General features: G+C 39.4%; 1 protein-coding gene across 1 annotated transcript in view; it reads right to left on the minus strand.

The window, feature by feature from the left end:
• Positions 1-24610, minus strand: part of LOC109112381 (dystonin-like) — a 114695-nt gene that overhangs the window by 65570 nt on the left and 24515 nt on the right. Inside the window, exons 5-10 of the mRNA XM_042768356.1 lie at positions 20503-20564; positions 16068-16157; positions 14232-14342; positions 12016-12093; positions 9937-10029; positions 2960-3126 (exon numbers count right to left, since the gene is read on the minus strand). Of these exons, the coding sequence (XP_042624290.1) occupies positions 2960-3126; positions 9937-10029; positions 12016-12093; positions 14232-14342; positions 16068-16157; positions 20503-20564 (601 nt within the window). The remainder of the gene's footprint in view (positions 1-2959; positions 3127-9936; positions 10030-12015; positions 12094-14231; positions 14343-16067; positions 16158-20502; positions 20565-24610) is intronic.

Raw genomic sequence — 24610 nt, forward strand, 5'->3', positions numbered from 1 at the left:
AGTAATGATTCCAAATCTAGTTAATCTGAAAACTGTGTCTTTATATGTCTATATGTCTAAAATATGTGTACTAGGTAAAATGACATTTCATCAAACTATAAAAAGCAGGTTATGACTATGAGGCACAACAGATCATTCTAAGAACAGAAATGAGAAGTAAATATATAGGTGTATTGACATGTCACTTCCATGATGTAACATTTTATTTCAAAGTGAAACAGGATATTCAGTAAGAAATTAGAGAAAGACTTAGTTTTCTTCATCTGTAAGGGCCTGTTTACACCTGGTCACTTGTGACGCTTTTCCACTACATGGTACAGCACAGTACAGCTCAGTACGGTTCACTTTTGGGGGGGTTTTCCACTGGGTACAGTACCTGATACCTGGTACTTTTTTTAGTACCACCTCGGTTGAGGTTGCAAGTGAACTGTACCGTTACCAAAACGTGACGTGAAACTCTGCTGATCATGGATTGGCCGGAGAGAATCTTCACTACTTGCGTCATTGAATTTGTGACACAAACACAAAAGAGCCAATAGATTTAAATCAGCACAGCCAGCGAAGGATTGAACGCAACTGTTTTTTTAACGAGTGGAGTTTTTTTTTTTTTAAAAAAGTTTCAATGTCTGTTGCAGAAGTACAGATATTCATCTCATTGATGGGAGAGGAGCAGATCCAGCGAGAGCTTGATGGGGCGACGCAGAATGAAAAAGTTTTTTTTTTTTGTGGTTGGTGTAGGTGGAGGGAGAGTATATTTAATGATGTGTATTATCACACACTGTGTAGAGATATTATAAACTGCAGTGGAAATGCAAACTGTGCCGAGTCGAGCCGTACCGTAACGTACTGAGCCGTGCCGAGCCGAGTTGTACCACGCAGTGGATTAATGTGCCATTAAAGTGCCATTAATGTGTTTTTAGTGATCTGATTTGTTCAAATGGTTCCATTTATACTTAAATGTGTCTCTGCAAAACTAATACAAATAGGATCTTCAATTCAAATTTAACAGAGTACACATCAATGAAAGCAACAGATATGCGTTGCATTTTATCAGTTATTGGCCAATTTCAAAATCAAAGACCGCAATAGGAGAAAGCGCGGCCTCAGCACTCATAAAATAATTTAGTCTCACTACTTTTAATGAAGATGACTGTGTGTTGAGTGTCTGTGACTCACTTTCATTTTTATTTGCGGAGTTTGTGCATCAGCTTGCTGAAGAGATACTCTGCTACTCATCTGCGACGATTAAGTGACCAGGTGTAAACAGGCCCTAATCGACTGGTTTGTGAAAAGTGCCTATTTACACTTGTCACTTCATGTGTTTTCTCAGATCAGAAAAACAATTATAGCCATAACACTCACTCACACCTTATTTCTTTAAAGGGGTCATATGATGTTGCTAAAAAGAACATTATTTTGTGTATTTGGTGTAATGAAATGTGTTTATGCGGTTTAAGGTTCAAAAAACACATTATTTTCCACATAATGTACATGATTGTTTCTCTTCTATGCCCCGCCTTCTGAAACGCATCGTTTTTTACAAAGCTTATCGGTCTGAAAAGCAAGGTGTGCTCTGATAGGCCAGCTATCCAGTGTGTTGTGATTGGCTAAATGTTTCAAGCGTCTGGCGGCAATGTTACACCTCTCAAAATATACCGTTATGGTGTCCCCCAGTCAAAACACCGGCATGACAGGACAAAAACAAATAAAACCCATTACAAACGAGGCAGTTGTTGCATCCAGTGGGGACATAATTACTGGTTATAATGATTTATACTGTCTTTTTTCAAGACTTTCCTTGCAAAGAGTGAGGAATGGCCAGCGGCTTGAGCCGGGGCCTGAGTAAGGAACGGCCCGCGGCTTGAGTGCGTGGCAGTCAGCGGCTATAATGAGGAATGGCTGGCGGATTCAATGAAGGAGTGGCTGGGGGTTGCGGCAACCGCATGTGATGACCCCGGGCTGGACTCCGCTTCATCCACGGTGAGCGTGAAGTTGATGTATTTCCTCAACGTCCAGCACAGATCAGCTCTAGGCATGAGGAAGCGGATATCATGCTCTTTTGGAAGGCCAAACAAAGCAGTTTCACTTTCACAATGAAACTCACAGCTTCTCCATGAAATGGCGCCGGCAGCAACAGCTAGAATAAAAGGTACGCCTTCTTTCTTTGCATGAACATCTGGGTGGCGTTATGCAATCTTCCCACATAGTGACGTAGAGATGTGGGGTCGTGTTAGAACGAGTCGTTTTAGGGGGGCGTGGACAAGTCTTAACTTTTATAAAGAATATCTCTTTGGATTTGAGACTTTAGTCTTTGCAACTTTACAGATCTTCTTTATTCAACAAGAGCTTGTAACACTCCAAAGAGTGAAATTGAAATCGCATCATATGACCTCTTTAACATTTTGTGAACAGTAAAACTACATGCATTTACACTTGTCCAGTTCTGTCTGGAATACCCTGAAGTGGTTTGAGACGCACCAGATTGCAATCTGTCTCAAATGCGTTTCAGAAGGCATTTATACCTGTCTTTTTGTGATCTGATAATTATCCGATTGGAGAAAATGCATGACAACACCTAAAATAAAGTTTCCAGAGGCACAGCAAATTATTACATTTTCTATGAAAGATTTGTATTTCATAGGAATAATGTGAACTGATGAACCATAAACATTAAGACAAGGAATGTGGTCAAGTTTGATAAGTTGATGTCTTTACTGCCTGTAAAGAGTAGACATCAAGACAACTCACTAAGTTTTAAAACAGAGCCTCAGTGTTTAGACAGACAGTAATCTGAATGAGAGGGCTTTACATAGTTTACCCCCCAAAAAAAGAAAAAAAAAACCTTGCAAATTCAGTCATTATTTAAATGCTTTTTAACACATGACACCAGATACAAACAGTCATGTATATTTGAACATGGATGGATATTTTTTGGAAATGGACATTGCTGTGCTGTTACCTGTACTTATGAATAATAGCATTGAACAGTCGTCCATCCCTCCACGAGGTAGTGAAGTTGTCACAGCGGACACCTACATAGCCTTCAGTCATCTGCTGGGACCACAGCAGAAGTCTTTCCTTGGCTGTCATGTCCTCGGACTCTCCGGTCACGTGGACATCTGAGATCTGCAGACAGGAAAGATGACATGTTTTTTTTTGTTAAGAACCTCTGTTATGACATAGATACGGATCCTCTTTTCAAACCTAGTCATACCTAGTCAAATGGTCGTTTTGTATTACAATTTTTAAATTGATATAAAAAGAATTGCTATGTAGCACAATTGCATCTTTTCTTCAAATGAATGTATAGTTCAAATGACATCAACTAATTGTTTTGCCATAATGTAAATTCAAATCTGTTCTGTAAATTGATCAAACAAAAGCTTCAAGAGTTTAGAATTAAAAATGAATAAAATACATATATCATGTGCACACAGAAAACGCATTAATTGTTTATGTTAATCATCTCACTTCTATGAAAATACATCATTTTAAAAAGAGATCAACAGTAATATAAAGACTGTCAGCACCCCAATGTAGGTGGCAAATATATATTATTTGCATCCTGTGTAGTAATAAATGCTATCTATATTATAATAACATCGTACTGTATATAAATATTATAAATAATGTTGTATTTATTATACTGCACTTTTTGGATGTGTCACACCGACTGCGGGCCCAACAGACAATTTAGGTGCATGTACACCTGAGTGCAAATAGCCACTCCATAATAAAAATGTGATCACTTGTGAGCAAGCAGTGTGCAAAAGTGCTCTAGACTATGTTCATCTCCCCACACACAGATACTGTTAAATTACAGCCAAAGGAAACAGTGTCTGATTTATTAATCTAATATTAGCAAACATCTGCAATTTGGCCTTTTATTTTTAGAAAATCTGTTTTTTGCTGTTTCAGCAAACAAAAGCTCAGCTGGTACACATAGAAAGGCTGATTCATGTTAACATTTGATCAGTCATGTAGAGCCATTTATAGTAGCCTCCACGTAAGCAATAAATCATATTAAATGTATTTTTAATATAGCAGTGAACATAATAAACAGTGATCACTAGCGCAGACGTGTTTACTGACTATCAGAGATCTCACATGACTTCTCACTCCGAAGAAGGATGTGCAGCTCTAAAACCAAATGTCTGGAGCAAAAGCTAAGCCAGCACTTACTGATTTAAGAGAAAACATTATACCACAACATATTAAAACCAACAGCTTAATAATCATTCACTGCTTGCTAAGTGTACAGTAAGTGAATAATATGCTGACATTCAAGTCAACTCAAAAGAATCTACTGGCTGATGTAATTACAGCTTGTCAGAAGAAAGCAGAGCACATGGTGTGTAGACTGTGGGTGTGAAAAGACTGAGCTATTAAACCAAACCAAGAACCAAACACACCTAAACATGTCAGCCCTGACTAACTGCTGCCATGATGATCAAGATGAAGGACAACATTACAGAAACTCTGCATCATTCATTTTAAAATAACTAGTTTCTAGAATCTAGATGCTGAAGGATCAATATAGCTACTGTGACATAAAGAATATAGTCACAGCTATGACACAAAGTAACTGTTACTAGTTATATCACAAGGCAAAATAGAGCTCAACTATTACCCTTAGTATCTTCTAGTGGAAGGACCCACTAAATTAATTTGCTTGCGTCTCAAACAGCAGAGAGCATGGCACTAATAGTGTCACGGTCCCTGATTCCCAAGGAATGCAATAACTGATCAAATGAATGCAGTCACTTGAAATAAAAGAGTCTGTAGTTGTCCTAAATATTTCTATTAGTAGCAACTCTTTTATAAAAACAATAAGGCAGTCAAGGCTGTTGTATAGGTGTATTCACGTCATGCCGGAATTACCGTAAATACAAGATTCCTTGAAAAAGCATTCACATCCTTGTAAAACTCAAAATAACAACTTTTCTGAGAGCCCTGACTTGCACAGCCTGACCACTACAAAGTCCCGGGTTGTCATCTAGTAATTATGGCAATTACAACATGGAGTAAACACAACATATATTGCGAGTAAAGGGTGTATGATGGGCAGCGGATGTTATTTCTAAAGTAATGATACACAAATTGTATTGTTGCACCATAAATGGCATTGCACATGTTGACAGATGCTGATATTACCTCCTGCTGTTCAGTAGAAGCATGTTTAAGATCCAACGTAGCCTGGGGAACTAAACCTCCCGAGCAAGTGTTGGCCCTCCTCCGCTTCCTGTGCACTTGACTTTCCCATTTAATTTTGGAGAACCCCTCAATGTTTTCCAACTGATGATCCGCACTGCTCCTTGAAGAGCCCTTTCCTCTCAGTGTCTGGAGCATGTGTTCTACTGCTCCAAAACTCATCGCCCTCCTCAACTGTCTCCGCAAGAGCTTCTCTTCCAAAAGACCATCCTTTGAGGCGATGCTTCTGGAGCTCTTGGTGACCCCACGTAGATTATGCTCCGCAGTGGGCCTGCTTTTGTCCTTATCCATTTGATGAACACCTGGTCTTCTGCCGGTTTTACCTCGGAGAACTGGGACTTCTCCAACATAGACCCCATGGCTGAGACTGGGCTGCCTGGGCCTTGGAACCTCATCTTGCTTCGAGTTCAATGCACCAATCCGATCAAGGGAACTCCTACCGGACATGACATCCTCCAGGTCATCACTCCTACAGCTCTCAGCCCCATGGCTTCTCAAAGAGTCATTCGCATTGAACTCTGCAGATTTCCTCTTCTTGCTCCTTTGAAAGTATCGGCGTCCACTGAGCTCCTTTTGAGCAGGGCTGATTGGGGCTTTTGTGGGATCAACATAACCTTCATCCTTAGAGCCCCTCACACATCCACACATATTACCCATGGTGCTTGCTCATACTAACAAGGCTGCCCATCAAGAAAGTTTCACTTTTTCCTGCCAGCTGTAAACAAGTTCAGCAAGTTCAAGAGTTTCTTTTCCCAGGAAGCAGCAGCCATCTTTTCCCCTGCAAAAGTTTCAGTTACGGAGGTGATGTCAGACGAATCAGCCGTAGTCCAAATATCCAGAGTGGATCGGATGATGTGAATCCCTCTTGAGACTCGGCAGAGGACCGAGACGCTCCAAACAAACTTCTGTTTCCTGTATTGCACGTTCACCAGCCTCGCTCCACAGCCCTGCCCTTTCTTCTCATGCTGCCAACACACTGAAATCTCAGTGACCTTTGAAACGTCACCCTTTGCCCTGATCCTCCAATACAAACACTACAGAGATCGAGACGCCTGCAAACAACAGAAACGAACACTGAGGAAACGTCACAGTCCTCATGTGATGTGTAAACACAGCCACCCTCGGAGCCCTGCTGGTGTTGAGTTTCCACAGGCTGACTCCAGCTCCTTAGCAGTTGGAGGCTGGAGAGAGAGAGAGAGGGAAAAGGGAGGGGAGCGGGACAGACTCTCATCCATTCCCTGATGGCTTCTGGTAACTGTGTGCCGCGTGTGAAAGCTCTACTCAGCAAGTTGAGCCATTCGGATAGGACGTCCCAGGCTGAGAAAGAGTCATGGCCTGTCATGTGGCCTTTAAAAATAACAGGACAACGTGGCTGACTCTACAACATGGCAAACTGTGCTGCCCTCTGTTTGCTCTTTAATCTGGCTCAAAATAAGAGCAAAGCTTTCAAAAGGATCTGGTCCAGCACATAAGACAAACATAACCAGTGGTCATAGAAATGGAAGATAATTGGCTATATAAACTCATTTGGAGGCATAGTTGTAAAATATAATTAGCTTATACAGTGAGTTATTGATCAAACATTCATTTAAAGTTAATTAGTAGTGTTTGCTAAGGCAAGAATTACTAATTAGGCTAACTTGTTTTAGGGATCCCAACAATGGGCCAGACATAATAACAGCTTGTTCCAGCGCAAACCCTCTTTAGGCATTAAAAAACTACTGTCAGGATTTACTGAAGACACACAGTGAAACATTAGCTAAGAAAAGGCGTGGACATAGTTATTTCTGCAGCTGACCTTATTGCATAATGCATTTGTAGGAGTTTCACTTTCAGATGCAGCATTTATGTGGGGAGAGTATTTAAATGAATCATGGTGATTTATTAATGTTTGTGGCCATCAATTTACTGGTATTTGAGCCATTATTTACTGCCCCCCAATAAATGTGTTGTTGGTCAATATGGAAATGATCTGACTGCATCTGTGTTCTTTAGTGTGCACGTTGTCAGTAGATCAACTGCAGAACTTTCCACTTCCATCTGCACTTTTATGAGATTGCGCTCTCACACTTTTTTCCCTTGTTTAGTAAATCTGGCCCAAGATTTGCTAATCCTTTTGCCACATCTCCCCACTATAATATCACAGAGACCTGTGTGTGGATCCCTTAGAAACGCATTCATTCGGTGCGCCCAGACCCAATGACAGTCTTTTCAGTTTGTTTGTTTTGACAGTAGGTGATTCCCCAGAAGGGCCGCTTTTTAGAACTGTCCATGTTAAATGGCAGCTAGCTGACAAGTTCAAATTATACGCAACAGCACTCTTCATTTGTTTTCCCATGCTACTCTACAACATAAGATATGCTAGCCAGGCCTTCTTCTGTGTAGACCTGACGTAAACATGAACAAATGAATGAATTTGCCTGGAATTTCCCACCAAATCTGACCCGACAATTCAAAATTTAAATCAATATTTCAGGCTTACTGTACTGAATCAGAACAAGGCAGTTTTGAAGACGTTTTCACTAGTTCAGTAATGCAATCCTGATCAGTTTGGAGCAAAAAATATTTTATAGTGCCGCTTTAAAAACTGTAACGATAAAACATCACATTGTTCCACATTATTGCTGGAGGTGATGTTAATATACCCTCAACACACCCCTCATTCATAAACTTCAAAGCATGCTTATAAGGCAAAAAAGACAATCAAACTACTAAAACAACATAATGGCTAATGCCAGCTTGATTCAGAGTCAAATGTCTTTGCATGTTCAAACAGACAGTATTCAGTTTGCAGCTGTAAATATTCTATTAATGAATAAATATGTTCTCCAAAATCTTTAATTATATTAGTCATTGCCTGAAGAGCTGCAAACAACAGATCTAAATTCACAGCCAACTGTAATCCTTCATTTGTTGGAAACTGGATACTTCCAAAGAAGAGACCGGAGGGCTAAAAAATATGAACACGGTTCAGAAATCACCCCTGAGAGACTAATGTCATGAAAAACAACTCTATGTTTCCTCCAACTGCGGATCGTGAGGGAACAGGCCCACAGCCACTAGCGCCGCATGCCCAACGGCTCGCGGAAGAGTGACAGCGGCAGGTGCTCCGGCACGTCCCCACGCTACCTGTCAGCAAGTTTGATGAAGCCAAGCATTATTTAACACATTCTTCAGCTATGCCCCAGATATCAATTTTAGAGTTGTTTTGTAAGGCTAATTGTGGGCCATCAGGGAGGCCGGGTCAGCGTGGTTCGCGGTGAAGTTGTCGGAGCCTGTCGTTCCTGCATTACTGCTCTCCGTATGCTGGAGAAGTGAATCAAGAAGAGCGGTGATGGTTTGACTTCTGATTGAGGCTCGGCTTGACTTCTGTAACAGGCTGCCAATAAAACGTTTCAATCATAACATGACCTCAAACCAAAAATGAAGCCGAGCCTAGGATATTAATAGCCTACTGCAGTGAAGGTAGGACACCATGTCCAAAACCAAGGGTATATTTGTTTGCAACAGAAGGAAACCAAACAGAGGAGCCCACAGAGGCACAGTACACTTTTTTACTTAAGTGAAGAAAATGTGACATTAAAAAGCTGTGAGATATAATGGACAAAGACCTCCTTCTGATGCACGTGTGTACACTGCAACAGTTCAAAAGCAGAAGCGCGTCTTGTGAGCGGCTCCGTAGCACTGCACTCCTCTCCACCGCGGTCTTATGAACTGAACATTTGTAGCAGGGAAGGTTTCATAGGCTCAGACCTGCAAACACACAGCTGCAGCAGAACCTCTGTGTGACCTCTGCGTGAGGCAGATCAAGCACAAACTCTGCAGAAATACTGCAGGACCACTGCAAGACAGTTTTAAAAAGCCCTGTCACAAACAGAAAAGCATCTTCAGCTCAGGATGAATTGTCTAGCATCAGCACTTCTTTAGAATATTTAGCAATAAAAGCTCTTTCATTGTGAAAAGCATGGATTATTATTATAATTTTTTTTTTCATTATTAGGAAGCATATACAGTCTGAATAATTGAGACAAATCTTGTGTATGTAATGACAAATATTTTCCATGTTCAGCTACTACATGTCGATGCTAAAATAATGACCCTAATAAATCAATCTCACAATGTAGTTACTGAAGAAAATCACATAACTGAGGATTCTGGCACTTCACAGTGTTTCATTAAAACAGGGAAATGTTCCTGCATGAAGACAATACAGAAAATGAATAAACGCCAAAGCAGGCCTGAGTATTTGAGTGAACACGCTCTGCAGACTGACTCCACCTACAACTAAACAATCATTATGACAGAACAGAAATATGAACACAAACTTTGAATGCCTTGCCTAAAAGATGAAAAAAAAAAAATTGAAACCTGAGGATTATTTATGGACTTTAATATTTATAGTTTGTACACTATGTGGTTGCCGGGGTGTTGAGAACTTCCTGCACCATGGTTTTGAAGGTGGTCTGGCTCATTTCTAGGACATTATTAGCAGTAAATACTGTGTGGCTCTTTTCATTAAATATCTGTTCACCCTTGAGGTAAGGTGAGTTTGCACATACACGTCTGACCTCTTGTGGTCAGAGAATGAACTGCAGTATTTCACACTGTGAGGAATAAGCAGCTGGAAATAACTACATCAAGCAACAAAAGCCAATAAATGAACAATTCAAAGACGTTTTTTGTTAAAAAAAAATAAAAATAAATTCTGAGACTTGACTGGCTGACCTGAAAGTGCAGAATTATGGTCCATATTAATCCCAGTGTCAGTTTTGGGTTTCCGTCCGTTATGTCATCATTCCTGATGTTCACCAGCTTCACCTGAGAACACAAGCGTTATACGGTTATGTCCCAGTGTCAGTTTTGGGTTTCATGCATCGCTCTGCAATCATTCCATAAAGACATTAAAAAACATGACTGCATATATAATGACATTTTACGTTTTAATTATGTATTTATGTTAAATTAATGTTCTGTATGTATACACACAAAAGACACATACAAAACCATATGTAATTAAATGTAAATAATGTCTCCAGTGTCAAAACACATTAATATTACAACAAGCAAGGCTATTGTTTTGGACTCAATTACATGGCTATTTATGTCTGATTCAGTTACTTAATTAATTAATTCTAATTCAGTAATAAATGAGATGAGAAGTAAGTATTTGAAGGCATATAATACAGCAAATACAGCACATGCAAGAGTCTAATTATTTAGACTCTTTTATCTAATTAATTACATGATGTGGTGATTTATTAATCTAATTAACTGTATAGTAATTGCACAACTAATTTGGCTGATAAATTACCCACAAAATGTAATTTAAAGCAATTATTTTGTTATAGTTGGGAAGTCGTGGCCTAATGGTTAGAGAGTTTGAATCCTAACCCTAAGGTTGTGGGTTCGAGTCTCGGGCCGGCAATACCACGACTGAGGTGTCCTTGAGCAAAGCACCGAACACCCAACTGCTCCCCGGGCGCCGCAAGTCTTAGGTGTAATTTTGTGGGTTTGAGTCTCTTCACCCTGTGTGTGTGTTCACTGCTGTGTGTGTGCACTTTAGATGGGTTAAAAGCAGAGCACGATTTCTGAGTATGGCTCACCATACTTGGCTGTATGTCACGTCACTTTCACTTTCATATGAGAAAAGCATGAAATTGATATTACAAAAAGTAGCCTTAGAAAACTTTCTCTTTTCAATTTTCTATTTTTCCTTTTTTTTGGGGGGGGGGGGGAACTACCCTTTAATTAGTTCTTTATTAATATGTTAATATTAAATTATTTTTAATGAAAAGAATCAAGAATCAGCTAAAACACATTTCTTCCAACTTTATCTGAACTCTAGCACTCTCTATGCTAATTCTATTCTTTATATTAAAAAAAAATCTTACCCCTTTTAGACTTCTATTCTACTCTATTAATTTATGTATTGTATTTCTATTCTTTATATTAAAAAGGCCATTGACTCATCGGCTCACCTGATTTGTTCAAAACGCGGATTCATTCAGAAATTGTGTGTTGCTCAGAGACGCACAACAGTTCTGCTGTGGCTTTAATAGGTAATATTTGGGTCCGATCAGTGTATGAATAAGAACTGTATCTGTAGAGAGTAGAGCCTTCCAAACACTCTTGTGGTTTTTTGATGTCAAACACTGATCAATCCTGTTTTTTTTCTGCAAAGCTGCTGTGAATCAATATCGTTAAGAGCACTACACATATAAACTAGAATTGAACCAAAATGCTTTATATAAAAATTAATGATGGCAAAATGCATTTGTTTTCCAAAACTGATCCATGCAGCAATCTACTTCTAGACTATAAAGATAATGCTACAAGAAATAAATATATATCCAACACTGTGCTGCTTATGGCAGTGATGTAAAGTTGTCGGTGTCTCACCACAAGAGGGCACTAGAGGACAGGAAGTTAATTTCGGGTATCGTGTAGTGAGTAATGTTTTTGATGTACAGCTCCAGTTCCAGTTTAACATGTAGAGATGAACTGTAAGTAATGAATTTATAGGTTGAAGTCCTAACAAGACATTGCTCTGGTTTTGGAGCAGCCTGACAATGTCACACTGACTCAACCAATGGGGTGAGTTTTTGGGCAGGACTATCTGTTTGACCAATGGACCAGTCATTTTTTGTAATTCTATTTGGAGTCACTAGTGGTGCAGAAATTCTATAAATTTAAAAGAACAGTGTTAAACATATGTCATCACAAACATTGTAAACTGCATGAGATGAACTGCATAAAAAATAAAATCGCATTGTGTTTGTTGATTATTTTTCTCACTGGTCTCACCTGCCGTCTTTTTAAATAGTCCAGCGCGATCTGTACATTCTGGAGTCTGTGGAAGCGCATGCGGCCCTTCTCTCGCGGCTGTGAGGACAGGAGAGAGAGAGAGAGAGAGAGAGAGAGAGAGAGAAGACATCAGTGCATGCGTCAGCAGACACGGCCGAGCTCTCGGCACCAGACACTCACCGTACAGTCAGCAGAGGAAGCTCTGCCTGCGGAAGAGAAACTCATGCCTGGACATCTGAACTACTGCACATCAATGCCTAGCTAGCCTGACTGAAGTATACATGAGGTTTCTTGCTAACAGGTTAACGCTACATTATGTGATGCCTTGAAGGAGCAGCAAGGTCAAAGATGTGGAGTGAGCCGAGACTGGAGCGGGAAGCAGTGAAACGGGAATAAAGCAGATGGAGAGAAAGGGAAAATCTCCACTGTCCATCTGCTCAGATGGCGTTTTCTCAGAGGTTCTCATCAAACTTACAGTTACAGTGACGTACAGTACAGTGTAGGTACACTTAAATAGAAATGAGAATGACTGAGCAGATGATGGATGACTTCAAACTGTTTGTGTCGCCCTTTAGTGCAACGCACAGTGAGACTGGAAGTAAAGGACTGACGTGAGTTCCATGTGTTTTAAGTAAAAGATGACAAAATATTCTATCAATCAAAAACAAGAGGTTTCTATCACACGAAATAGCACTTTCATTAAAGACTGTATGTGTAAATTTGTAAATTCACAATGAACAATAAAAGGACCCCATGAAATGTTTTGACGGATATAGATGCTAAAGCAAAAACTACTACTAGTCTAATAAATAAATAAGAAGTCCTCAAACAGTTATTGAAGACAAGTAAACAGTCAGCAAAAGAATAAGACTAAATAAACAAATTTCAAGCAATAGAGTGCTGCAGTGATGACAGATTTTTGTAGGCCAACCCAGAAGATGAAATCACCCTGATTCCCTTGACAGAAAACCCAACAGGATTTTTACACTGGCTTTTGGATTATTGTTCATCGTGAGCACCTTCACAAACTAGAATTAACACAAAAAGCTAAACGTAGGTTATATACAAACTACACAAGTCACATGACTTCATGACTTCAGTGTTAAGCATTCAACCATTAAGCTTCTGACAAGTCTTTATTTAAAAAAAACAAAATAATAATAATAAAATTTCACTGAAAGTTTTATATAGAATAGTTTGCAAGAGCGACAACATCTGTACTCCCATTTAGCCACTTGCTAGCAATCATCTTTTTCAAGACATGTAATCACAAGGGGGTATATTACTGACATAATTTATACATTTAAAATATCTTGAGCTTGTGTTAAACACAGGCCTTATTTCAGATGGAACCGATTGTGCTAAAATGCTTGTCTGTTTCCAGGTTTTGGTCTACAAAATTCATCATCCCTGCAGCACTCTACAGGACAGACGAATACAATACAACAAAGACACAAATAAAATAAACAATGCCTTATGTTCAAGCAAACTAACAAGTTATGGAAAATGAATGGCTCAGGTCATGGCTCCTGCCACTGTGACTTGGATTTTGCATACAAAACCATTTTTTTAATTGGCTTGATGCACTTTAATAACTTTTTTTTTTATATCAAGCACATTTTACCACAGTCTGGTTATTGTACAAACCAGGTATGAACAGCTTATAAAAATTCAAACAGTTGAAAATTTTGTAGTTTTTTTTTTTTGTTTGTTTTTTTCATTTAAATTGTATACAGCCCACTTTTTCAATGCATTATTCAAGTATTATTCCCTTTCCTTTCCTCTCTAAAGACTAAAAATGACATATGACGCTGAGCCAGAGACGTTATCATAAATTCTAAGCTAACAGACTAAAAAATGAACTGAAAGCCACAAAACTTTGATTTCATGGGGTCTTTAACTCTCTCTTGAAGTGAAAGGAACTTGAATCAGGACTTTAGTTCACAGCTCAAGCTTCTGTGTCTTGAGAAATAACCAAGCTGGCATTCTAGAGCACTTACAGCAACCCCAGAAGGCAATATTCAGCAACGAGGCAGATGCTGTTTACCCATCCTGTCACTTCAGCCTCACTATCTGGTGAATCTGCAAAGATCTGGAAAGCCCCAGATGCCTACAGTCCACTGAGTTCTCTGGGTTTGGCACTCCAGTTAATACGCACAGCACACTCTACATTAGTCCTGTTATGAGGGGGCAGGAGGACACATCTCCACACCTACCCCCTTATCCTCATCATCATCATCATCGTGGTCACGTCCATGCTGCTCAACCGTGCATGCGTCAGCCGCACTCACCAACCGCAACGTCTTCAGAAAATCACGCTCCCTTGGCTTACCAGCGGGAACGTGAGCACGAGAGAGAGACACACATACAGACACAGAGACAGATGGACACATGAGAGATGGACAGAAGAAGAAGATGAGAAGGACGGGAGACAAGGAGGAGAAGAAACAGGGTGTCACCAAAAGAAATGGGGCACTTCTCTCTCAGATCAGTGCAATCAGCTGCCCAACTGAAGCACTCACATCATGGAGGTGACCGGACTTAACAGTGAAAGCTTCTGGAGGAATTCTCAGGCCCTGTTTACACTAGTGCATTTCCATTTTAAAACAGCGTTTAAGAGTGAAAATGATCCTAGTCTACACTGGCGTTCCACTGCGTTTCAAAAACAATCTCCATTTACACTACACAACCTAAAACGCATGTCACGTGACCATTCACGAAGATACAGCCATAGATATGAAGAGGTAGATTCCCTGTTATTTAGATCGCGGACGCGTCTACGTGCTTGGAGCGATCGAATGGGGAATCTACGTATACTTATATGGGTGATGCGTTTATGTTGTTGTTGTTGTTTAAAGGGTCATCAAGGATACGCAGAGCGAATGTGGGCAGCCATGCCATCGTTTTCAAAGGTCTCCGTTTTGGTCCGTTTACACTGAAATGCAACCCCGGAGTTTTAAAACTAAAACGGGGTCTGCAGCGTTTTCAAAAGTCTCCGTTTTCGAGGGCTGAAAATGCCGGAGTAGTGTAAACAATAGGCGTAACCGTAGCAAAAGTTATTCGTTTTAAAATGAAAACGCACTAGTGTAAACGGGGCCTTAGTCAAATCAAGCTCAGTCACTCAGAGCTGTAGCAAAGTTCCTGATGTCGCTTTGGGGGAAAAAAAAAAATCTTCTAAATGTTCTGTAAAGTCAATAATTTGATCCAGATTAAAACTAAACAAATATAGAAAACAAAATATAAAAATAATATAAAAAGGAGTAACATCGGAAAAGCTTGATCCAAACTGAACTTAATTCTAGTACACAAATCAAAAGCCGAATGTTTTTATTACTTACATTGTTTTTTCCTTTGGATTCCTGAGTGATATGGATTGCAAATGGCAAAAACTTGCATTTTGTTCACTTTTTTTTCTTTTTTCCGAGACAACTAAATTTGACCTTTTCTCTTGTTTCTCTGATTTAAGTATATTGTGTCAACTTTTGGCCTTAAAAAATATATTAATGTAATCACAGTTCTATTAGAACACAGATTCGCCAAAATCTGAGTGACTTGTAAAATGTGAGCTGCATACTGTAAGCTGCTGGCATGTGTTTGTTTGCACAGTGTGGGAACTGCAACACCTCTGATACTGAATGAGAATTCCTCCACAGCTCACAGTCAATGCAGTGTAACACAGTACACAACTGGACTAAATTTGAAGATATATTCATAATGCAAAACTCCTATAATAGTGTGCATATGAATAGTTCATTGTTATACACAAGTGTGTAAATAAGTAAATGCATTTTCACAGATTACACTATTAGCACAGGTGTTTTAGCAAAGCTGATCAGTGTGTGAGTGGCTGCTGGATTAGTAACACACAGACAAAGATGTGGACTGGTGTGGATGGTGAATCTAAGATGCCCGCTTAAAAAACACTGTGATGTTACAGCGAGTGAATGCACACATGTTCAAGTATTGTGCTTCAAGACTGCTTAAACACTGAAAACACTTCTCAGTATGTTTCTGACACAAACAGCTGACAGCTGAAACAGAGCAATACTCACCAGTGTCTCACCGGACAACACCTCCAGAAGGGAGATTAGGTTATGTCCATCTCGCAAATCCTCATACAGGTCGTTCACATGCTTTCGGACCTGAAACAAAGTGAAGGGAAAGAAATTGTGAAAAAAAAGCTTACTGGTTTATGGAGTTTTTGTCTACTTAAGTTTTTTTTTATTTCCCCGGACAGACGTTTTGTCACCTGAGCAATCAATTTGTTGTTAAACAACAGCATAATCTATGAAACACATTATACTTTTTCCATCACAGCCTCGTTTCATTCCTGTCAAAAATTTAATGTGGTGCTACCCTGACTAAGGTCTACAGCCCCTCTTATTATAATAATAATAAATTAATAATTATATATATTTTTCATAACATTTCATATTGAAACAAAATCTCAAAGTGCTACAAATAAAATAAAATAAAAATAAAGGACAAAAGCTCTGGTAAAAAGGTAGGTTTTAAGGCCACATTTTAAATCATTCACAGTCTGTGAAGTCTTCAGATGATCTGTGAGAGCATTCCACAGTCTGGGAGTGGCTGAGCAAAAAGCCCGATCTCACATGGTAAGGAGCTTAGTCCTAGGGGTTTTCAGGAGATATGCTGAAACAGAACGGAGGGGACGTGTAGAGGTTTGAAGAGTAATAAGTTCCTTGAGGTAGCAGGGAGCATCTCCATGAATGCACTGGTAGGTGAGAAGGGAAACCTGGTACTCAATCCTGAGTGAGACGGGAAGCCAAAGAAGTGATTTGAGGATAGGGGTGATATGGTCATACTTGCGCACCCTCATTAGGATTCTAGCAGCACTGTTCTGAATGTATTACAGCTTCTGAAGGCTATCGTCAGGAATCCCTATGAGGAGTGCATTGCAATAGTCCAGCCTAGAGGAGACAAAGTCATGGACCAGATTTCTGCATCTGCAAAGGTGACTGTGGGATGGAGTTTAGCGATGTTCCTGAAATGAAAGGAGCTTGTGCACAGATGTTTGATGTGAGCTTCATAGGTCAAATGAAAGTCGATTTTAACACCCAGGTTGGTAACTGATGTTGAAAGTGGAATATCCTGGCCAGAGAAGGTAATGCTGGTAATGACAAATGTCCGAACCTGGTGTGGGGTGCCTACTAGGATGGCTTCAGTCTTGGAGCAGTTTAGCTGTAAGAAGTTTTGCTTCATCCACGCCTTTATCTTCTCCAGGCAGGTGGTCAAAGTGGAGGATGGCAGGGCAGCAGAGGAGATTGAGTTGATCCTGAGGTAGAGTTAAGTGTCATCAGCATAGCAGTGTAATCAAATTTCATCCCAGCTAATGAAACGACCGAGAGGAAGCATACAGACGATAAACAGGAGGGGGGCAAGCACTGACCCTTGAGGGACACCACAAGTGATGTTGTGTGTAAAAGATTTAGCCTCTCCCAAAGCAACATGCTCATTTCTCCCAATGAGGTAGGATAAAAACCAGTTGTAGTGTCAGAGAGACTGATGGTGAAGCGTATACGGTGAAGAAGTATGTTGTGGTCCACAGTGTCAAACACTGCAGTCAAGTCCAGGAGGATCAGAAGAGATTGGAAACCAGCATCTGCCGACATCAGCAGGTAATTTGTGACTCTGATCAGAGCTGTTTCTGTGCTGTAGATGGGGTGGAAACCAGGCTGGAATTTCTCAAACAGGTTGTTTTGTTTTAAATGGACCTAAAGCTGTGCAGGAACTACTTTTTCCAGCATTTTAGAAAGAAATTGAAGGTTGGAGATGGGCCTGTAGCTGGCAAGGACTTCTGGGTCTAAGGTGTTTTTTTTTAAAAAAAAGTGTTCTGATGACAGCAATTTTCAATGTAGATAGAATATAGTCAGCCTGGAGGCAGTGGTTGATGACCTTAATGAACAAAGGACTTATAACACACTTAGGACTTAGAGTTTACCAAAGCTGTAGGAAAGGGGTCCAGAGCACAGGTGGACGGTTTCATCTTTCTAATAATATCCTCAACCTCTCACTATGAGATGTCAGAAAAACAGCATAGATGTTGGAAAGTCCCAGGCTGTGGGTCGACAATCAGGAGAGGCAAGGCAGAGGAACTGGATAGGAGGGAGTGAATGGTATCTACTTTTTTCCTGAAAAAATTTAAAAAGTTATTGCACCTCTCCTCTGTTCTGCTTCTGAATGAGAATGAATTTGCAGTTTAAAGATCTGTTTAATAGTAGAAAACAGTTGCTTGGAGTTACAATTACTGATGATATTAGAGTTAAAATGTGATCTTGCATCTTTCAAGACCCTTGCATAGGCCTTCTGATGCTCTCTGTAGACTTGCCTATGAACAGTGAGTCCTGTGACCTTGAGGCGCCGCTCAATGGTAACCCATCTGTCTTCATCTTCCACAGTTCACAGGTGTACCAGGGGGCTGAACGTGAGAAGATGATAGTTCTAGTTCTGACAGGGGTGTGAAGATCAAGGACACTGCTCAGAGATCGATGGTAGAAGTCAACCGGCTTAGTGACTGAGGAGAACTCAACGGAGGAGAGATGCTGAAGATCTTTGCTCAAGGTGTCTAGGTTGATCTTTTTCAAGTCCCTAAAGCATATTTGGTGCTTTTCTTTGTCGGTCACCGAAAAAGTTTGTCTGGAGCTAGCCGTTAGCCAAACACAGAGATGGAAAACACTTCACCACAGCGAGAAGATGGTCCACATGGCAGCAGGATGCATGAGTCAACTTACAAGCAACCGCAGATGTAGCGGTCCTAGGATCGAGGCCAAACCTCACCAAGACAACTGAGTGGCTGCCCAAGTATACCTCACAGTAGCGGTACTAAACAATGATAAAATCCAGGTTAAATCCAGATGAGTGGATAGCATTAACTGAGTAAAAAGCCTTCAATTTAATAACAATCCATGTAAAAACTGATTAGACAGAAAAACAATAGAGCGATGGAGAAGCGACAGATAAGTAACTGAGAAGCGATGAACAACAAACGCCAGCATCCTCTCCCATTCCGCCAGACGCCAAGAACCTGGCATCTTATCAGCTTCACATTACGCTGCAAGACAAAGTACCAGATCCACCCATTGTATGACAGTGACTGTGAGACACCAGCACACCTTGCAAAAGGCCTGTTTAAACACATCCACAGTTTTGACCAATGCCAAAGCGGCTCATAACTGCACTCCAAAAGCACAGATGCTTTGATTAATGTTGTTGAAGTTCTCCAAGTTCAGTATCACACCTCCTGTCTCAACAATGACACCATATTGCTCATCAGCCTAGTGCTCAGGAAACCATCAGTCATTGTCTCTTGCAAACAAGCACTCAGGAATAATATCTGACGTTGCGAGAGGATGTTTTTGAGACATTGTTTCACAATGAATTATCCCCCATGCTGTGTTGAAAGCCATTTCATTCCTCACACATGTAGCACTGTAAACATTAACACACCCATGAGACGCTGGCCAATGGCAGACATCTCTTCTGAAGGCCTTTCACCTCTGCAGCTCCAGAAGTGTGAACATTGCTCTTGTCTTGAATACTGTGCCGCTGAAGTCACCTCTCTGCCTTACTGATCTGCTTTCACACAAGTCCTCTTGTTCATAATCCCCAGTGAGCACAGCTGCATGACTAAAATAGACATTTAACTTGGCTTCTGGGTCATTCCAGTCTGTATATATATAATATCCCCTGAATCCCTTATTCAAGTCATGCATGTAGAGCATTCCATTCCACTATTAACTATAATACTCCTCCATATCAAATTATCCAACACGTTGTTACTTGTCTTTTTTCTTTAAGGTGAAATATTTTGCTATCTTATTCTCAGCAATCACTATCAAAACCATTTATGAAGTCATTTATCTGATTGGAATAAATGTGTCTTAAATAAACAGAAAATCAAGCTGAAGTGATTCTACTGGACTCGCTGTTACTTGCCAAGTGTGTTGCTTAGGAGAACCTGAAAACAAAACATTTGCAGAAACTTTAAAAGGCAGTTGGCCCTAATTTTGAAAATACTGAAAATAAAACCTGTTATTCACAACAAAATGAGTTCTGAGACTGAGGTCTCTGCTAACACTGCCCTGGAGATCACGTCATTTTATACAGGAAACAGTATATTCATGTAATGTTCAGGCACGTCAGCATGTGCTTCACGGTTAATAAACCGATAATGTGCTCTATCATTTATTATAAGAGCTTTTTTAAACCATAGGTGACTACAAATGCCCTGAAGACAATGGCACATCTGAAGAATTAATAAAGTGTGTGTGGAGTTGCCAGATCGCTCCCAAACAGAACCTCTGCATAAGTTGACACCCTCCATTTCTGAGTTCATTGTTTGTATATTTAGATACCTATAATTATATCACAGCATATTAGGAAAGGATTCTCTTTCTCTATCATGTGTTCCCGGGGAATCGAAAAATAAAATAGACCCCAACACCATGAAAACTACAACAGACCTACCTTTAAGAGGTGCTGATTTATCCATTTTGTAAAGGTCTTTTTCTGGACTCTGTCTCTTTCATCTGAAAAACAAGAGGGATTGATGTTAGAACTGTTTTCAGACTGTTGCAAAATTATTTCTAGCATTGACATTATATCTAGTAATATTTTTTCTTAAAATAATAATTTTATCAAAACTGTTCAATTTCCATAGCTTGTTAACTAGAAAAAAAATAACTCTAGAGTATTTTTTATAAATATATGCACCATATTTCCACTACGTTCATTATATTTAATGTATGATTTAAAAAATCTGTCGTTTTTATTAAACCTTTTAAAGTTTTTTAAACAACAAATTGGATAAATATATAATTAAAATGTTGATATAAAGACTGCCTTATGTGCAATTTACATGTCAGTTATTATTTGAGTGTTTTGATTATTAAAGTTAATATATTATTAAATAAAATGTATTTTTGGTTACAAATTTTTGGCTAAACAAAAACTTTAATTTTGGTTTTGGTGTTTCAGTAAAAAAAAAATCATTTGGTGCATCACACCATTTTTTTTTCTCAAGAATTGTGAATGAAGTGATCTGTCGGTATTTACATCTGTTCACTGTAAAGAAAATGCATCAAAACGTCTTCTATGTAAACAGCATTAGATTAAAACATGAACTCTCTACACATTCTGCCTTTAGTTTTAAAGGCTACAACCTTGTTAGATGATGAAAAAAATACTAATGTTGTCTGGCCAGGCGGGTTTCATCATGTGGTAATGCCATGTTTCTAAATCTGGTCAGGATGTGAAAGCTATTTACAGAAAAAGACTGAATCCCAGGCAAGTCCTGCTTCCATTACACAGCGCTCCAAACCACAGTATTTTGTTTCCCGTGTCCATGACAACAGATGTGCCTGCGTCACACACAGCTCAGCCGCGAGACCATTCAGACATTTAATAAAACAGCAGCATAATGGAAATATAAGTAGTATTTCAAACCCCATCAATTAACAGTCATTTTCATATAAAAAGCAAAGTAACTTGTGCTTAACATCATGTAGATGTTTCAAATCACACACAGTAATCATCATCATCATCATCATCATCACTTTACCATTTGTTCGATGTTGCACATAAATATTTAAAAGGTCCTGTAACTGCTCTCTAACTGAGACCCTGCAGTGCAGAAAACCGGCTGAGAAGTGGATCTGTCAATTAAAAGAGAGGAATGAGCTCCAACTAATCTGAAAACTACATGTTTACTCTCTGAAGAAATGTGTGTGCTGTTTGTCTGGGCAAACTTTCAGCCGTCTGTTGCTATGCATCTGCTAGTGTGTTCTGTGTGGTTGCTAACAGACCTAAGTCAAAAGCTGCTATTACATTCTGGTCTCTAGTTATGTTTCCTCTCCTTCAAATGCAGATGTATGTTTTTTATGTTTTTTTTTTTTTATCATCCATCAGATGCAAAGTCATAACACTTACTAAAGTAGCAGCACACCTCGCCTCAGCAAGAAACATGAGATATCGCAAAGATAAGCATAAAAGATTGTGCAAACAATACTGATCTGACACATGCCATGTTTAATGTACAGCTATGTAAATTGAGATTTGGTGCCCACTGCTAAATATTTTATTCCCTCTCAGGTGAAAATCCCATTCTGAATCCATTTCAAAAAGTCACTGCGTGCCTAACAAACCGCATGATTTTAAGGCATTTAGATGATGCAACATGATAACATCAATCAGAATGAATAGGCAAAATTAAACTGCTATTACTGCTATACAGTGTTGAATGAATGGTGGTTGTTTGCTAATTGCAACAATCAATGTGAGTGATTGCTGGAGGAGAGAGATGATTGTCCTGCCGTCATGACACTGATGGGGAAGGGAAGTTATTTGAACAAATAACATAAATTAAAACAAAATAATGATGTGCACGGATAAATCATTTAGAATAAACACTGCACTATTCCATGAAAAATAAGAACTGTCTGTATTGATTTAGGCTAATGTGATTTTAAACTATTATTTCAGTGAAATGCCAAGGCATCAGTTTTAATTTCCAAAGTTGCTTTAAGATAAAATGTCTCAGCTTATGTTTATATTTTATTTGATTTCAGCTTTATTTTAATTAACAAAAGCAATTTTTAAGTTTTCATTTTAGATAACTAAAAAAAAGTTATTTTAAATGCTACATGACAACATTATCTGTACAGTATGAAAAAATTTATATTCTTTTGCTGAAGACTACATTTTATAGTGTCTTACTGTTTTTTGAGATACATAATCAAATTCTGGGAAATGAGCAAACACAACATCAGTCAAGACATATCCAAAAATCGCTTTATACCGATAACCTAAAAAAATCTAATAATAAACTAATGCAGCAGTATCATGCATCCTTAGAGAGCATAGACATGAAATACAATGCCTGATTAGTTGTCTGATTGTTTGGCATTTTTTCTAATCTTTAATCCCAATATGAACCACATCTTGCAACGCCTCTGATTACAACAACGCAGAGCATGAATGTGCTGACGTGAGCCCCTGTCACAGCAGTCGACTCGACCGGACAGGAACAGCCAAACATTCAACATCTCACTGTACTTTGAACCCTTCAGCACTGCCCCTACGAGCATTACAACAAAAGATCTGGGAAGCGGAAAGAAAATTAAAATCAAACAAAAACTGCAGCACACTGCAGCAAAAGCATGCAATCTGGCAGACGGAGCGAGCGCAGGAAGCTGAGGAAAGCTACTGACCCATGCAGCACATGAGCGCCACCAGAGCGCCGCGCCGGCCGTCTCCCCTCATCAGGCTGGCCAACCCCAGCTCAGGTGCCTTCAGCAGAGCGTCGTGCATGTCTGACAGCCCACGCGAGTGTGTGTGTGTTTCCCAGAGCGCTGCCGCTGAGGGTGGGACAAGCAGCTACTCCCTTGCTTTTCCCCTCAGTATTCCTTCACAGCTGTCTAGAACGAGTCCCATCAGGTTTTCCAGCAGCACGCTGTGAGTAACAGGCTCCACCGCATGGTAAATGTTTACAGAAGGATGCTCGAGTCGTCACTGCAGTGAGTTACTAAGGCTGCAGGCTGAAGCTCTGAGGATATGATTCTGCTGAGCAATACATTCAGTGACACTTACACAGCTTTCCAATGAACAGACCCCGTTCTTTAAGGAAGTAATGATCGATTTCATTACTTTATACACATTGTTCTGTACACACAGACTTCAGTTATTTATGGAAATGCCAACCAAACTGTACAATCAAATTCATTCCTAAAAATTCATTCCAGCGACAATAGCATTTACATTAAACAGTGCTTCTCAGTGTGTTTGACTCCAGGGCCCTCACTGTCCAACACAAAAAAAAACAAAACAAAAAACAATTCAATAAATAAAAAGTAAGGAAGAAATAAATAAAAAGTAATAATAGAAATATGAAATATTTACATAGCAATAATAATTAATGACATTTAAATAATCATTTAAATAATAATAATTTATTAATCATCCTGTGGCTCCCTTAAAAAAATCTGCTGAGGCATTAAAAAAGATAATTCTGTCATTATTTATTTACCATCATGTCAATCCAAAAATGTAAGACTTTCCTTTTTTCTGTGGAACATAAAACAAGGTATTTTGAAAGATGTTTCTACTGATTTTGTCCATACAATGAAACTCAAAGGGGTACAAAACAACATTGAGCCCCACTGACTTTCATTTCATGGACAAAAAACAGACATTTTTCAAAGTATCTTCTTCAGAGTGACAGGAGTCACTTTTGGGCACCGAAACACGTCTTGCAAATGTTCTTACTGCCTCTCTTCAACTGGCTACGTTTACATGCAACCAAATAATCTGTTTGTAATCAGATTGACGGCTCAGCTGGACTGAAAAGCCTTCATGTAAACACCTTAATCGATCCGATTGAGCTTGATCAGAATGAAATTTAGATCGGATTGAAGGGGTGGTTTATTTTTTCTGCATGTAAACACTTGATCGGATTGAACCCTGAAACTGAAAGGACTGTGGATGTGCAGTGATGCAGAAAGAGCGTAATGACGTATGATACGCGGAACGAGTGGCTCTTCCGCGGGAAGGTTTTTTTTTTTTTTTTGTGTGTGATAAA

This window comes from Cyprinus carpio, chromosome A13 (assembly GCF_018340385.1).
Source record: "Cyprinus carpio isolate SPL01 chromosome A13, ASM1834038v1, whole genome shotgun sequence".
Lineage (NCBI taxonomy): Eukaryota > Metazoa > Chordata > Actinopteri > Cypriniformes > Cyprinidae > Cyprinus > Cyprinus carpio.